Raw genomic sequence first — 17666 nt, 5'->3', positions numbered from 1 at the left:
TATAGTTACGATCCAGTTTGTTTAGGTGTATGACCTTGTAGGATCATATAATATTAGTAATGAATTCTCAATTCATAAATTATAAGCGGTTTCTAGTAAAACATTATAACCACCTAATATTATACGATTGTTAATCTCGACACTACGACTTGAACAAGAGTAAGCATAAATGATTTTAGGACTATAGATACCCTTAAGTCTGTTCAGGTGCATACTCGATCATATGAGCTTCCGCTCCGATAGTTATCCAGTTTCTAGCCTCTCCTTCGTAGAAACACAAGGTTTTCGTGATTTCGTCTCTGGCGAGTATCACGCAGAAATCAACGTCTTCATTGATGTTCTACACCAATGACAACTCCAGTTTTGTCAACGGTAAGTGAAACTGTTAATATGGGTGTATTAAATATTCATCTTTCGAGTACTCGTGAATTACAAATAAGTACTTCGGAATATTTAAGAACTATTTATCGAATAATAATTTACTATAAGTTACAAAAATTTTTTTTTTTACTATAAATGAACATGAGGATTTATTTTGTTTACTCTGCTAAGAACACATGAGTTAATATAAACGAAATATTTGTGAATATTATAAAAAAAAGAATGAATAAGAACATGAATCTCTGGATATAGCAAATATTATTTATTTTTCACAACAACATTTTTTTTTTGTCTCTGAGCAGATAACGGATAATTATTTCATACTTGTTATTTATTTTGCATTTGCAAGTATTTAAATTCTATAGATTGATGCCCAATTTGAACACTACTAGTACTTGAAAAATTGGGTAAAAAGCGAATAATAACGAGTAAACAATTGTGGCCCTAGACACTGGATCCTTGATGCTATTTGAAAAGTTTACAACAGTTTTTATTTGGTTTGAAATTTAGATCTCTTATATATTAATTGAGGAACATTTGAAAAATTGTAACCTCAATTTTGTATTAATTAAAAAAATAGTCCATCTTAGATGTCAATCAATTAGGATGTTAATTAAGGTGACGTGTCAGCTGCATAATCAATTGAGAAATTGGTGAGTCCATGATTAAATGCTAGAGAATATGACCATATCCATCGATATTTAAAAAAAAAAGGCTCATGTAATATAACGAAAGAAACACATAATTTAAAAACGATCAAACACTGTATAAACGAAGCGTTTCATCCCTAATAAAAAAAAATTCATACAGTAAAGTTGATACTGTCTCGTGGCCACGTCTATAGAAAGTAATCCGTATGGTTCTGAAGCTTTTATTACTCAGAATAGTTTGCTAAGAAGACGTCATGAACAATAATTAGCGTAGACCATGGAACTGTCGATAGTTGGTTGCCATGGCGTCATGTATCGTGTCTAAGTCAGACGTTGGGATTAAGTTCTCATGTATCTGGTTCTAATTAAAAATACACAATCAAATGAACAAGTTGGAAAGAAACCATAGAAGTTATGTCAATAGTGTTTTGTAAATAACAGAGTTTTGATAGCTGGTGGCCGGTTTATAATTTTAATTAGAACCGAACCATATGTGAAATAAAACAGTCGGTATGAGTATCATTTGAATTCTCGCAAACCGGGATTTTGACATGGTTTATCGTCGAAAGTTGAATAAATTTGGCATGCACACTTCTGAATTATAAGGATATGGAAAAATAAATTGAATATGGTAAAACTTAATCCCCAAGGCTTGATTAAATATAGATTGGAGCACTTACGGAAAACTAAATATGTAATAATAATGGTATGATTTTTATGGCTTTTTTACAAAAAAAATAATAATAATAATGGTATGCTTTTTACTAGAAAAGATATTTTTACTTGCTAGAGGGTTCTAAAAAAATCTATGACGGCAAGTCCCTAAGTAAAATGGAAAACTTTCTCACCAAGGTAAAACATTCCAATTTTTTTAAGGGAATTTAGTTAATGTGTATTAAGGGGGCGACTGGTTTTCCCGCTACCAGCCGCAAACGCAGCTTTTGCGGTTGGTAGCGGTTGTCGGCGGTTTGCAACAATCACTTAAATCGCTTTAAACCGCCTCAAACCGCTCCGAATCTCATAAATTCAAAAGCTGGCTCCAGCTAACGTTTGCGGTTGCGGACGGTTGCGGGAGGGTAAAATTTTTTTTTTTTTTTAAAACAATATATATGTATACAAAAGTAAAAATATTTAATAAAAAAATTAAATTGAAATTATGAAAATATTAAAATATATCTATTATATTTTAATTAATATTATAAAATTTTATAATAAAAACAATTTCAATAAATTTTCAAAAATTAAAATTATAACTTTCTAAATAGAAATTTTATATTTATTATAATTTTATGATTTTTGATATTTTTATAATTATATTAAATTTAAATATTGTTAATTTATTATTTGACTATTACCGCATTTGGTAGTTAACCAGTCATAAGTCACCCGCAAACACACCAATTTTTAACCGCAGTACCAGTCGTACAAATCTCTTAAAACCGCTAGAAACCGCAACCGTCCGCATCCACAAACTCCCGCAACCGCAACCGCAACCGCAACCGCAACCGCTACGTTTGAACCCTTCAAACCCTAAGTGCAATATTAGATTTTTTCTTAATCATCGACTCATTTAACCTAAAATATATTAATATAAAAAAAGATCGGTTTTCACCATTGGTTGAGCACATCATATTGCAACACTGCCAATAAAAACAAACAATCGATTCACAAAATATGTCATCTGTTACTTCTATTGTCGATTTGAAACCGTTCAAAACCAGCTGGACGATCAAGGTGAAGGTTATTGGATTGTGGAAACAAACAACTGGTGGTGGTGGTGAGACCATTGATATGGTTCTGTGCGATGTTAAGGTTTGGATGTTTTTTTTTTAAAACATTTCCCATATACGGTTTCTTTGGATGTTCAAAATATTGAATCATGTCCAGTTTAAAAAATCTTAACTTCATTGCCTAACCCCGCGCAAGGCGCAGATCTTATCCTAGTTAGATAATAAAACAGAAGGGAATGGGAAAGGCATGATATATGACAAGAACATCCCCCTGGCACATTGTACGTACATTGGGGGCGTGTACAATTCATGTAATATCCACTATCCCGACACTATCACTCATTTTCAACGCTTGAAGGTGACTCAGTTTCTGTATCTGTCTTCTTGGTATGGCGTGTACAGAAACCCTTGAGTCTCTCAAGTGCATCCTCAAGCATATGAGCTTCCACTCCGATAGTTATCCTCATCCAGTTCTTCACCCCCAGAGCCTCTCCTGCAAACGAAATCTATTATTAGTATCAAATCCCATATCGAGATTCATGTTATTTTGCTTTACCTGGAAGAAACACGAGGTTTTCCTCTCTGGCCAGCTTCACGCAAAAATCAATGTCATCCTTGATGCCATCCAACAATGACAGCTCAAGCTTTGTCTGCAGTAAGTAAAACTGTTAATATCGAGAATGCTTATCTGTTAATCAGGTTCTAAAGCCGTACCAATAGATAAGTGCAAGACTCGGGTTTCTTGGGACAGACGACGCAGCGAATATCCTTGAGCCTATCACACACCAAATCGACATTATGCCGGAGGGGAGGACGTTGGGCCTCGATACAGGTGCGGAAGCAAGGATAGACGGAAGGATCTTCATGGCCGAGGGGCAAGATAGTCTTTTTAACGTCCTTCCTGCAGTTGTCGAAGAGCATGTAAATAACGCCTCTCAGCGTTACGGTCGAGGCTTTCGCGGCCTGAAGGTTTATGTCATCTGATTTTCAATCGTGTGATGAAGACTCTAAATTGTTTAGAGGTTTTAGATTTTTTTCTATTTTTAAATATTTTTATTAATAAAATAAGAAAATATTTGATTTTACCGTATATAAATTATTTAAATTTTAGAAAATTGACTTTCATATTATTTCATTATCTTATTTGGTGTATATTGTTATGTTTCATAGAATTGTTATGTGCTTTTCGATATAATTTTACTAAATATTATTAAAAATATATTAAAATATTAAGGAAAAAAAAATATTTTCATTGTGATTATAAAACTAACAATATAATTTTTAATTTGTACTTATATAAAATATATATAGAGATATATTATTAATTTATGATTTTAATGGGACTATATATTTACATGGGAATTTTAAAAATATTATTATCTTATTATTTTATCGATTTGTGTCATATTTTACACCAACCCAAGTTAGAACCGGCAAAATTTATTAATTTATAGAAATTATTAATTTATCGAGTATTAATTTATAGAAGTTTTATAGACGTTGATTTCTTCAAAAATTATAAAACAATCATAAGAGAAAAGAGAAGAGAGAAAAGATAGGACACAGTTTGATTTTGTAGCCTCGTAGGATCTAAAGAATGGCAAAATAAAATGCGCTAGTATTATTGATGATGATGGTGGTGAATGTTATTGTAATGACCCTAAATGTAATGACCCCAAAAATTTGACCCAAACTATCCCCAAAGGCCATTTTGCCTTTCTTTAAAAGAGAGAGAGAGAGAGAGAGAGAGAGAGAGAGAGAGAGAGAGAGAGAGAAGAAGAGGAAGGGAGAAAGCTCACCTGAGCTCGTCGCCGGAGCAACCGTGTGCCGTGACCACGTTGAGCTCGTCACCACCGTTCGCTGCAGCTTAGAATCGCCGGAAACCGCCATGCAGTTAAGCTTAGTTTCGTCTGTTTAGTAATTCGCCGATAACTCTCTAACCGTTGCGAATCTCGTGCATCCAACACCATCATCGTGTTCCTCTCGTCAAGACGAAGCCGTAGACACCAACCACGCCTCAATTGGAGCCCGGACGAAGCCGCACGCGCCTCCCGAAGATTCGCCTTGGCGCGCGTGAAACACACGCGCCGCCGCCGTCCGCCGCAACTCCGCCGCCGGACCACCGTCCTCCGCCGCAGCTCTGCCGTCGCCGCCGGCCAACTTTCCGGTAAGCCACCGCCGGATTTCCGCCGTTGCCGCCGGTGACCGCCACCGGTGACTCGCCAACTCGGCCGAGTCGACCCGGTGAGTCAACTCGGTTGACTCGGTTAACCGGTTGGTTAGCCGGTTTAAATTGATTTCAATTCGGTTAGGTTAAACCGGTTGGTTAAAATCAATTGGAAATCGGTTAGGATAAACCGGATTAATTAATTAATTAATTAATTAAATAATTAATTAAATAATTAATTAAATAATTGATCTTTGACCAGCGGGTTGACTTTTCCGTAAATACCCGTTTTAAACCGTTCGAAAGGCGTTCTGACTCGAAATTTCGATCTGATTTCAGATTTGGAGTCCATTTGAGCAGCTGGAGTTCATATATACCACTTCTCTTCATTGCTAAGGTGAGGGCTACTCCGTTAAATCCCGAGCTAGTTTAGTACTACCATTATGGAAAGTTTAGTTTCGAAACATGGATCCGTCTCTTTGAATCGAGTCTGTTTGAGAGTCTTGGTTGTTCGTTATTGATATTGATTGTTAAACCAGAAATAGGATAATAGAGGATTCAACGGTTGATTGAAATGATTGCTGCTAAAAACTGTTAATTATATATATGTATATATGTTAGTCCATGTGTTGAGATTGCGGGGTGCATAGGTATCTGCACTAGGCCGCGGAATTTGCGGGGTACAGAGACGTTTGTACTAGGCCGTGTGATTGCGGGGGCACATGACATCTGTGCTAGCTACGCCTTGTTTGAGAGATCGCGGGGTACGGAGATATCTGTACTAGGCCGTGTGTTTAGCGGGGTACAGAGACGTATGTACTAGGCCGCTTGTTTGTGGAGATTGCGGGGGTACAGAGTGGACTACTGTACTTACGACGCTGTAGAGTTATATATATACATATTTATATCCTTATGAGGAAATGCGGTATGTTATTATCGCATTGGTTGTAGCGTGTCTAGTCCACTAGACATATGTGATTGTTCTGTGTGGTGTAATAGACACCGTGTTTGCTTCACGCTAGAGCTAGGCCTACATAGTTGTAGTGCTATGAACTGAGTCAGTGGTTTGCGGTTTAGCATTCCATACCTTACTGAGCGATTCCCCTGTCGCTCACCCCTCCTTCTTTCCCCCTTTCAGGTGAGACCGACGAGCAGGAGTGATTATACCGGACCGGTGCTTTTGGGCTTTTACTACTATTGGGCTTTTGGGCTTCTATCGTTTTATCGCTTTTATCGTTATCGGGCCTCTAGGCCTTTGGGCTTTTATCGTTTATGTTATTTCGTATTTCGGACTCTCGGTTTATGTCGTACTTTATGTTTCAGATTTTATTTTATATTATGGAATTCAAGCGTAGATGTTGACTTTCAAATATTTATATATGGATATTTCAGATATTTGTACTTATCGAATTATTTTTACTATTTCGAAAGTGACGGGTGTCACATTTTGGTATCAGAGCGGGTCCCGTCCCGGCTCCGACCCGGGATGGCGATTTTGGAGACCTTGGTTTATTCGGTTTAAACGATTTTAGACGATTTCAAAATATTTTCGGGGATTTGGGAACTTTGAAAATAAAAATAAATGGCACCTTCCGGTTCAGTAACTTCTAATCAAATTTTCTTTTTATTGACGATGAGTTACTCATCGTCATCCGTTCTCTAGCTAACATGATTTCTGCCAGATGTTCGACATATGAATGATGATGTCACAGTTGAACGGATTGCTCAGGTGTGTATCAGTTTTCGTCAGCCGTATTCGGAGATTGTTCGCATGTGGATGTGTGACGTTGTTGCCACCACCCAAACTTCAAGTCATCGCTCAACGAGTTTTGTTACTGGAGATTATGTGGTATGAGTTGCGAGCCATGAGTTGGCATGTGTTATTCGTGTGTATGATATATAGACTGCCTTGGAGGCATGGTTAGTTTGTAAACTCGTGGGGATCACTTTTAGATTTGGCGGCAGCTTGCGTTGTGTGATCGTGGAGTTATGCTTGGTATGTTTGCCAGTTTTTGACATTGTTGATCGTTTCAGAGATGTGTCAGTTCGGACAGCTGACATAGGATGTTGAGAGCTATTTATATTCAATGCGGCGTACCAGTTATTCTTGGAGGAGTCGAGTTATTCGGATATTCATCAGAGATGGAGCTACGTTTTTACGATGTTATCCTTGGGATGGATTGACTGTCACGGCATCAAGTAGTGTTGGATTGCCTGAGGGCAAGAGTTCCGATTGCTGGAGCAGATGGAAGTTGTTAGTGCATGCATGCTACATACTGAGGAGTTATGGGGTACAAGGATATAGAGATTTTTGACTACCATCTCGATGGTTAAGGATGATGGACAACATGAGCTGCAGGATCTTCCGGTTATTGCAGAGTATGAGGATATATTTGTGACCTTTGGAAAGGCCACCACAAGACACATGAGACGCTCTTGCAATTTTATTTTATTTTGGAGCAAACAGTACTGGTTTCGCGAGTTTCTTATCGTCTATCACCAGCATGGATGACTGAGTTGAGAAAGCGATTGGAGGAACTCTTTGATAAGGGATTTATCAGATCGAGTTCTTCCCCATGGGGAGCATCATTGTTGTTGTAAATAAGAAAGGTGGGAGTTTCAGATTTTGTATCGACTACATAGACTTGAACATGGTAACCATCGTATTGACGAGTTGTTAGAAGAGCTTAATGGAGGTTCTTCGTTCTCGAAGTTTGTCTTGGCATCAAGATACCATCAGATTTCTATAGCTGAGGAGTATGTACGGAATGCAGATTTCCGTTATGGACATTACGAGTTCGTAGTGATACCATTTGGGTCGACAAAGGCACTGTTGCATTCATGAAGATATGAATGACGTTTTCGTGAACATTTGGATAGGTGTGCGATTGTATTCACCAACGGCATCCTGATTATTTTGGAATAGAAAGGAGATTTGTGAGCATTTAGCGGATTGCGTTGGATAAGCCTGGAGAGCATCAGTTGTTCGTTAAGTTAAGGAAGTGTAGCTTCTGGCAGAGGAATGTTGTATTTTTGGGTAACATGGTTTTGGAAGCAGAATTTTGATGGATCCAAAGAAGATTAATACCGTTTCGGGAAGGTCGGAACCTAAAAGCGCTACAAAGATCTGCCGTTCTTTTTGGGTTAATAGTGTACTACTGGAAGTTCATCAAGGGTTTCACCGGTATAGTAATGTTAAAGACGCGGTCTACATGTAAAGACGTTAAGTGTGGTTGGATAGATTTTTGTTCGAGGAGTTTCACTGAATTGAAGCACAACTAATGAAGACACCAGTTTTGGGTTCTACTGAGGCTGAGGCTTACTATGATGTGTCAGATACTGGATTGGATTTAAATTAAGGTATGAGGATTAAGTCATTCATATGCATCACGCCAGAGAGGCTGTAGTGGTATTTGCGTTATCGTTTTGGAGATCGTAATTGTACGGGAAGGAAGTTCAGACTCTCTGGGATTATTAGAATGTGAAATTTATCTTCATTTATTAAAAACTTGTACTTGGACAGTGCAGTTGGATTGAGTTTGTAGCAGGCTATAGTCTGGATATCGCATACTATCTGGTAAGGACAACCAGGTGATAAATGCCTTGGGTAGGCGTATGAGCTGTATCTCAGGAACCAAGAAGGTTCATGAGTTGGAGATTTGCTAGTCTCAGGTTGGGTGCCATTACTATCAATGGAGAGACAGATGTCCTTGGGACTTTGGAGCAAGCAGTTTTGCTATGGAGGATACACAAGCACAAGTTAGCATTATGGATTTGGTTGAACAGATCGAGATTGGGAGTATTGGATATCATACAGCTTCGAATGGGATGTTCATGTATCGGAACCGGGTTTGTGTGCCTAATGATGAGTTGTTAAAAAAGGAAATCTTGCAGCAGGCACACCACTCGCGTTTCTCTATTCATCCAGGAAACACCAAGATGTACAAGGATCTCAAGCGTTATTATCATTGGCCTGGCATGAAGAGGGATGTTGCTTCATTTATATCGCAGTGTCAGACGTGTCAGATGGTCAAGGCCGAGCATCAGGTGCCTAGCGGGTTATTGCAGAACCTGCCAATGCCAGAGTGGAAATGGGACATGGTAACTATGGATTTTGTGACGGGGTTGCCAACCACCTTAGGTGGAAAGAATGCCATTTGGGTAATCGTGGATAGACTTACCAAGTCAGCCCATTTTCTAGCTATTAAGAAGACGGACAGAGCTGATCAGTTAACACAGACTTACATCAGCGAGATTGTGAGATTGCATGGAGTTCCTGTCAGCATTGTATCAGATCGAGATACAAAGTTTACGTCCGAATTTTAGAGAGCCTTTCAGAAGGCGCTTGGGACGAAAGTGCATATGAGTATGGCTTATCACCCGCAGACAGACGGTCAGTCAGAGAGGACGATTCAGACTTTGGAGGATATGCTTAGAGCTTGTGTTTTGGATTGGGAAGGGAGTTGGGCAAAGTACCTACCCCTAGCGGAGTTTGCCTACAATAATAGTTATCACTCGAGCATTAAGATGGCGCCATATGAGGCCCTTTATGGTAGGCCTTGTCGCACACCGCTTTGTTGGACCGAAGTGGGGGAGCGACGTGAGATAGAACCTGCAATGGTTCAAGAGACAGTTGAGAAGGTTGAGATGCTTAAGATACGGCTTAGGGAAGCCCATGACCGTCAGAAGAGTTATGCAGATAAGCGGCGTAAATATTTGGAGTTCCAGGTTGGCGACCTGGTATACCTGAAAATGAGGACATTTCAGGGAGGATCTAAGACTCGAAAGCTGAAGAAGCTTAAACCGAGATATATGGGACCATATCCCATTTTGGAGCGAATTGGAGCAGTTGCTTACCGATTGGATTTATCCGAAGAGTTATCAGATTTCCATGACGTGTTTCATGTTTCTGTTTTGAGGAAAGTCGTGAGAGAACCGGAGCTCATTTTGCAGTAGCCGCGCAGTGACCTTGGTAGGAATTTGCGTGCGCCGTGTCAGCCAGTAGAGCTATTGGATCGCCAAGTGAGAGCAGATGATGGTATGATGACTATGCTGGTCAAAGTTCGTTGGGAGAGAGATGGTATTCAGGAGGAGACTTGGGAGTGCAAGCCCCAGATGAGGATTGATTATCCGGAGCTTTTCCGGGTTGACATTGGGCATGACAGCTTATGAATTGAATTCGGGGACGAATTCCTTGTAAGTAGGGGAGAATTGTAATGACCCTAAATGTAATGACCCCAAAAATTTGACCCAAACTATCCCCAAAGGCCATTTTGCCTTTCTTTAGAGAGAGAGAGAGAGAGAGAGAGAGAGAGAGAGAGAGAGAGAGAGAGAGAGAGAGAGAGAGAGAGAGAGAGAGAGAGAGAGAGAGAGAGAGAGAAGGGAGAAAGCTCACCTGAGCTCGTCGCCGGAGCAACCGTGTGCCGTGACTACGTTGAGCTCGTCACCACCGTTCGCTGCAGCTTAGAATCGCCGGAAACCGCCATGCAGTTAAGCTTAGTTTCGTCCATTTAGTAATTCGCCGATAACTCTCTAACCGTTGCGAATCTCGTGCATCCAACATCATCATCGTGTTCCTCTCGTCAAGACGAAGCCGTAGACACCAACCACGCCTCAATTGGAGCCCGGACGAAGCCGCACGCGCCTCCCGAAGATTCGCCTCGGCGCGCGCGTGAAACACACGCGCCGCCGCCGTCCGCCGCAACTCCGCCGCCTGACCACCGTTCTCCGCCGCAACTCCGCCGCCGGACCACCGTCCTCCGCCGCAGCTCCGCCGTCGCCGCCGGCCAACTTTCCGGTAAGCCACCGCCGGATCTCCGCCGTTGCCGCCTGTGACCGCCACCGGTGACTCGCCGGAGACTCGCCAACTCGGCCGAGTCGACCCGGTGAGTCAACTCGGTTGACTCGGTTAACCGGTTGGTTAGCCGGTTTAAATTGATTTCAATTCGGTTAGGTTAAACCGGTCGGTTAAAATCAATTGGAAATCGGTTAGGATAAACCGGATTAATTAATTAATTAATTAATTAAATAATTAATTAAATAATTAATTAAATAATTGATCTTTGACCAGCGGGTTGACTTTTCCGTAAATACCCGTTTTAAACCGTTCGAAAGGCGTTCTGACTCGAAATTTCGATCTGATTTCAGATTTGGAGTCCATTTGAGCAGCTGGAGTTCATATATACCACTTCTCTTCATTGCTAAGGTGAGGGCTACTCCGTTAAATCCCGAGCTAGTTTAGTACTACCATTATGGAAAGTTTAGTTTCGAAACATGGATCCGTCTCTTTGAATCGAGTCTGTTTGAGAGTCTTGGTTGTTCGTTATTGATATTGATTGTTAAACCGGAAATAGGATAATAGAGGATTCAACGGTTGATTGAAATGATTGCTGCTAAAAACTGTTAATTATATATATGTATATATGTTAGTCCATGTGTTGAGATTGCGGGGTGCATAGGTATCTGCACTAGGCCGCGGAATTTGCGGGGTACAGAGACGTTTGTACTAGGCCGTGTGATTGCGGGGGCACATGACGTCTGTGCTAGCTACGCCTTGTTTGAGAGATCGCGGGGTACGGAGATATCTGTACTAGGCCGTGTGTTTAGCGGGGTACAGAGACGTATGTACTAGGCCACTTGTTTGTGGAGATTGCGGGGGTACAGAGTGGACTACTGTACTTACGACGCTGTAGAGTTATATATATACATATTTATATCCTTATGAGGAAATGCGGTATGTTATTATCGCATTGGTTGTAGCGTGTCTAGTCCACTAGACATATGTGATTGTTCTGTGTGGTGTAATAGACACCGTGTTTGCTTCATGCTAGAGCTAGGCCTACATAGTTGTAGTGCTATGAACTGAGTCAGTGGTTTGCTGTTTAGCATTCCATACCTCACTGAGCGATTCCCCTGTCGCTCACCCCTCCTTCTTTCCCCCTTTCAGGTGAGACCGACGAGCAGGAGTGATTATACCGGACCGGTGCTTTTGGGCTTTTACTACTATTGGGCTTTTGGGCTTCTATCGTTTTATCGCTTTTATCGTTATCGGGCCTCTAGGCCTTTGGGCTTTTATCGTTTATGTTATTTCGTATTTCGGACTCTCGGTTTATGTCGTACTTTATGTTTCAGATTTTATTTTATATTATGGAATTCAAGCGTAGATGTTGACTTTCAAATATTTATATATGGATATTTCAGATATTTGTACTTATCGAATTATTTTTACTATTTCGAAAGTGACGGGTGTCACAGTTATGGTGGTCATCGTATAGCCAAAGCAAACAAGTAATGGATTCAATGTTTCCGAAAATGTTCTAAACATTGTGCAGTCACGATGGTAATTGTTTTGAACGTTGCAAAGTCAAATGTGGTGGCTCAAACCCTCCTCCCCTAGTTTTACACGGTACAAATTTTTCTGTTCCTTTGGTCTATAATTCTAGTTTTATTTTGTTGTTGTTTCACATTGGCTGGCATCTGTGTAAGTTCACAGAAAGAATTAATGATAGTAAAAGATTTGACTGAAGATTTGTGATCATTTATAGCATTTTAACCTTATTTTAAAATTAAATAAAAATACTAATAAAATAAATATTTGTAATCTCTGTTTATACATGTATTATAAGTCCCAAAGGTTTTAAAATATATTAAAATTCAGGAAATGAAACAATAATACAAAACTAGTGATTTATACTATGTAAATAATCCTAGTAAAGATGATACCTTAAAAATAAGATGAGTTGGCAAATGTTGGTTGACCTGACCCAACATGTAAATATGGTCTTTCATAAAAGCAATGAAATAAATCCTTTTTATTGTTGAACATTTAATACTGTAAAATCATATCAAAAATTGAACGCATAAGGAATTGAATAAAGAAAAAAAATTAATGTTGTGGAAAGACCAAAAAAAATCTCGGCAAAAATCTACTCAAAATTAGAATGATGCATGCAGAAGTATTATAATAGAGGTTAATTTCTTGAGAATTTATATAACAATCAAAAGATAAAAATAAGAGATAAAAAATTGGACAAAGTTTATATTTAGGATCTAAAAATGGAAAATGGAGTGCGGTGGTAGTAGTGATAATGATGTTGGTGATTGTTATGGTGGTCACCGTTGAATCAAACAAAGCAACTGGTTGGATGCGTTGTTTCCGCAAATGTTCTGTACCTTGTGAAGATCAGGATGGTAACTGTTTTGAATGTTGTAAAATCAAATGTGGTGGTCCAAACCCTCCTCATGGTCCAGGAGGACCGCCTTCTCATAGTTTCCGACGGTAAAGATCTTTCTATTCCTTTCATATAGAATTCTAAATTTATGTATTATTGTTTCACACGGTAAATTCTATCTTATATATGGTTTGTTTGCACAAATAGACCTTCATATGGGATGGCATATGTGGACGTTTGCAAAAAGAAAGAATGATAAGGGATGTTTTCCGGAAGAATTGTGATCATTTTATTATTATTACTATAATATAAAAAAAAATTAATTAGGAGAATTCTACTTTATCTCATATTTGATACGCATTATCAAATTTAATTTTAAATGATAGCAACTTTTATAAATATCTTAAGTTTATTATAAAAAAAGACAAAACTAACCCTTCTGAATCATTTATAAATTTTTAAAAATATTTATATAAGTTTATAAATTCAATCCCACCCCTTAAATACTAAACCTAAACAATAATCACTAAACCATAAACCCAAATGTTAAAATATTTTTTATTGAGTGTATTTTTGAAAACTGGTATTCAACTTAGTGTATTTCAAACAGTTTATCTTTAATTAATATGTTCTTTTAATCTGTTTTACACTTGATAAATTTATTATTTGATGTTAGTAGTTTAATTAATCATGATATATATATATATATATATATATATATATATATATAAAATAGTAAAATTAATATTTATTTATAATAATATTTAATATCAATTACGTAATAATTCAAATTTAAAAGTTTATAAAAACCTATTACATTAAAAGTATATATTTATATTTAAAAGGATATTAGCTTTTATTGAAATGCAACTTTAGAAAATATATAAGAGTATCTTTTAGTTATTTTCTGACCAAATTTAAAATAATGGAAATAACCTTAATGAGATTCTATGCATATTATAAAATTTCAGTTGCATATTATAATATATCACGTATTATTAAGATTATTTTCAAAATTGTGCTTATGTTTTAGTGGTATAAATGTCTATATCCAACATTATTATCATTTCTCAGTTAGTCATAGGCCCAACATTTTACATGGATCCAAAAACTTGAACCGGGACTAATCCGAAACCAAATAGAAAATTTGCAAGTACCTAGTTAGGTACACAATACCTTTACCTGAAAGAACCAGAACCGCAAAAACCGACATGGATAGAACCAAATCAAATAGACCCGATTTGAATATACCTGATTTCACTACAAGAAAACACATGCTTAACGACGAAAATTAACGAGGAAAAACAATCCACGTAAATTTGCGTCGAGTTTACGACGAATTTACGTGAAAAACTAAAGTCATCGTTATTTCCTCGTAACGTAACGACAAAACTGTTTCGTCGTAAAGTGGATGTAACTTTACGAGTATTTTACGAGGAAAAACTATTTCCTCGTAAATACGACGTAAACTTTGCGTGGTATTTACGAGGGAATAGTTTACGTGTATTTAGCGAGGAAATTTTTGAATCCACCAACTTTATAGGTGTTACACGTTTTTTTTGCCCACCTAATTAATTTTCGTCGTAAATTCATAGCAAAATTACAACTACCAGATTCGAATTTTCCTATAAATATGGATGTTTAAACATCATTTTAAACACACCAACAACAAAAAACGTGAAAGAAAAAAAAATGGCTGGCTCCGGGAATATTTACGAGTTGCGGAAGTGGATGTATATGCATAGAGATGCTAACGGGAGAGTGACGAAAGAATACCTTGCGGGTCTGGAGACATTTATGCATCAAGCAGATTCAACACCGCTCGCCCAAGAAAGTGGTAAGATGTTCTGTCCTTGTCGGAAATGCAACAATTCGAAACTGGCAAACCGTGAAAATGTTTGGAAGCATTTAATAAATAGAGGTTTCACGGCAAATTACTATATCTGGTTTCAACATGGAGAAGGTTTTAATTATGATCAGAATGAAGCTAGTAGTAGTAATAGCAATTTTCAGGAAAAAGAACCGGTTGATCATCATTTGCATAATGAACATAGTTACCAGCAGGAGGAGATGGTAGATTATGATAGGGTTCATGATATGGTAGCTGATGCATTCGTAGCTCATGATGGAGATGAAGAACCTAATATAGATGCAAAAAAGTTTTACGAAATGTTAAGCGCGGCGAATCAACCACTTTACAGTGGTTGTAGAGAAGGTCTCTCTAAATTGTCGTTAGCTGCTAGAATGATGAATATTAAAACTGATCACAATCTACCTGAAAGTTGCATGAACGAATGGGCGGACTTGTTTAAAGAGTATTTGCCGGAAGACAATGTGTCTGCTGATTCTTATTATGAGATTCAGAAACTGGTTTATAGTCTTGGGTTGCCTTCGGAGATGATAGATGTTTGCATCGACAACTGCATGATCTATTGGGGAGATGATGAGAAGCTAGAAGAATGTCGATTCTGCAAGAAGCCACGATTCAAGCCGCAAGGACGGGGACGTAATAGGGTACCGTACCAAAGGATGTGGTACCTACCAATTACAGACAGATTGAAAAGATTGTATCAATCAGAGCAGACTGCTGGAAAGATGAGATGGCATGCCGAGCATACTCAGACGGATGGTGAGATGACTCATCCATCAGATGCAAGAGCCTGGAAACATTTCAACAAAGTACATCCAGATTTCGCTAGCAATATCCGGAATGTGTATCTCGGATTATGCACAGATGGATTTAGTCCGTTCGGAATGTCAGGGAGACAATATTCATTGTGGCCAGTCTTTCTTACTCCATACAACCTGCCACCGGAGATGTGCATGCAACGGGAGTTACTATTCTTGACCATATTAATACCTGGTCCGAACCATCCAAAAAGGTCCCTGGATGTTTTCCTACAACCACTGATAAAAGAGTTGAAGGATTTGTGGTCAACAGGGGTGAGGACGTATGACTGTTCAACGAAGACGAATTTTACGATGCGAGCGATGCTTTTGTGGACCATAAGTGATTTCCCTGCCTATGGGATGTTGTCTGGATGGACTACACATGGGAGATTAGCTTGTCCATATTGTAATGGAACGACAGATGCGTTTCAACTGAAGAATGGTAGGAAGACAAGTTGGTTTGATTGTCACCGTCGATTTCTTCCCATTGGCCATCCTTACCGAAGAAACAAGAATTTGTTTAGGCACAAAAGGGTTGTGAGAGACACTCCTCCTCCATATCTAACTGGAGAACAAATTGAAGCGCAAATCGACTACTACGGAGCTAACGAAACAGTTCGTTGGGGTGGTAATTGGCATGTCCCTCGTAATATGCCAGATTCTTACGGTGTTCATCACAACTGGCACAAGAAGAGTATATTTTGGGAGTTGCCATATTGGAAGGATCTTCTTCTGCGCCACAACCTCGATGTGATGCATATAGAGAAGAATTTCTTTGAGAACATCATGAATACAATATTGAATGTCCCAGGGAAGACAAAAGACAACATAAAATCGAGGTTGGACTTGCCGGATATTTGCTCAAGAAGCGAGTTACATATTAAAAGCAATGGACAAGTTCCCGTTCCGATATTCAGATTATCTTCAGAAAAAAAGTCGGTGTTGTTCAACTGGGTGGCATCAGAAGTGAAGTTCCCCGATGGGTATGTTTCGAATCTCTCTAGATGTGTTGAAAAGGGTCAAAAGTTCTCCGGGATGAAGAGTCATGATTGTCATGTATTTATGCAACGACTACTGCCCTTTGCATTTGCGGAGCTACTTCCAACAAACGTACATGAAGCACTTGCAGGTACGTAGTGTATTATATCACAATAATTTACAAAATAATATATGACTAACAATGTGTTTAATTTTTTTTTGAATATAAAAGGCATTGGAGCATTTTTCAGGGATCTGAGCACACGCACTCTTAAAGAAGAAGTTGTGGAACAGCTTCAGGAGAACATTCCCATCTTATTGTGCAACTTGGAGAAGATATTTCCTCCCGGATTTTTTGACGTCATGGAGCATCTAGCTGTCCACCTCCCATATGAGGCATTGCTTCGTGGACCTGTACATTACGGATGGATGTATCAGTATGAGCGAGCCATGAAATATTTGAAGGGAAAAGCAAAGAACCTCGCCAAAGTTGAAGGTTCTATAATTGCTGGAAGTTTGACGGAAGAAGTTTCTCACTTCACATCGTACTACTTTGCGTCAAAAGTACGTACACGGAGAAGAGCTCCAAGAAGATATGATGATGGTGGTGTTGCGCCAACATATGCAGTTGCTGGTGTTCCAGACATCTTTAGCCAGATTGGGCGACTCGGTGGGAAGTGTAAAGAGGTTTGGTGGTCGAGTGAAGAAGACGCTCATAGTGCACACACCTATATTCTACTCAATTGCGAAGATCCATTGATGCGTTATTTTGAAAGGTAACATATATTGACACTTCGAAACACATATAACTATAATTAATTGTATAATTGCGAGAGATTCATTCCTATAAAATGTGATTTTACAGCCTATTTGTTTCTCAAGTCGAAGAAACATTTCCTGGTATATCCACAAGTGACGT

The 17666-nt window shown here is 38.7% G+C and overlaps 1 protein-coding gene and 1 long non-coding RNA gene across 2 annotated transcripts; one reads left to right on the top strand and one right to left on the bottom strand.

Moving 5' to 3' along the window:
* Positions 1-2918: 2918 nt before the first annotated feature.
* Positions 2919-3731, bottom strand: LOC111207926 (S-alkyl-thiohydroximate lyase SUR1-like). Its single transcript, XM_022706528.2, has 3 exons — positions 3476-3731; positions 3318-3411; positions 2919-3254 (listed from the first exon to the last, which is right to left on the bottom strand). Exons 1-3 carry the CDS (start codon positions 3680-3682, stop codon positions 3097-3099), a joined length of 459 nt encoding a protein of 152 aa, XP_022562249.1. The 5' UTR covers positions 3683-3731; the 3' UTR covers positions 2919-3096.
* Positions 3732-4423: 692 nt separating this feature from the next.
* On the top strand, positions 4424-12131 carry LOC125589581. The gene is made up of 5 exons (XR_007325751.1): positions 4424-4928; positions 5268-5325; positions 6067-10725; positions 11076-11133; positions 11875-12131. It is a non-coding gene; the product is annotated as an uncharacterized LOC125589581 (long non-coding RNA).
* Positions 12132-17666: the final 5535 nt, after the last annotated feature.

The sequence above is a fragment of the Brassica napus genome, chromosome C7 (assembly GCF_020379485.1).
Source record: "Brassica napus cultivar Da-Ae chromosome C7, Da-Ae, whole genome shotgun sequence".
Lineage (NCBI taxonomy): Eukaryota > Viridiplantae > Streptophyta > Magnoliopsida > Brassicales > Brassicaceae > Brassica > Brassica napus.
Note: the sequence above shows the minus strand (reverse complement) of the source record. Positions and strands in the feature narration are given on the sequence as shown.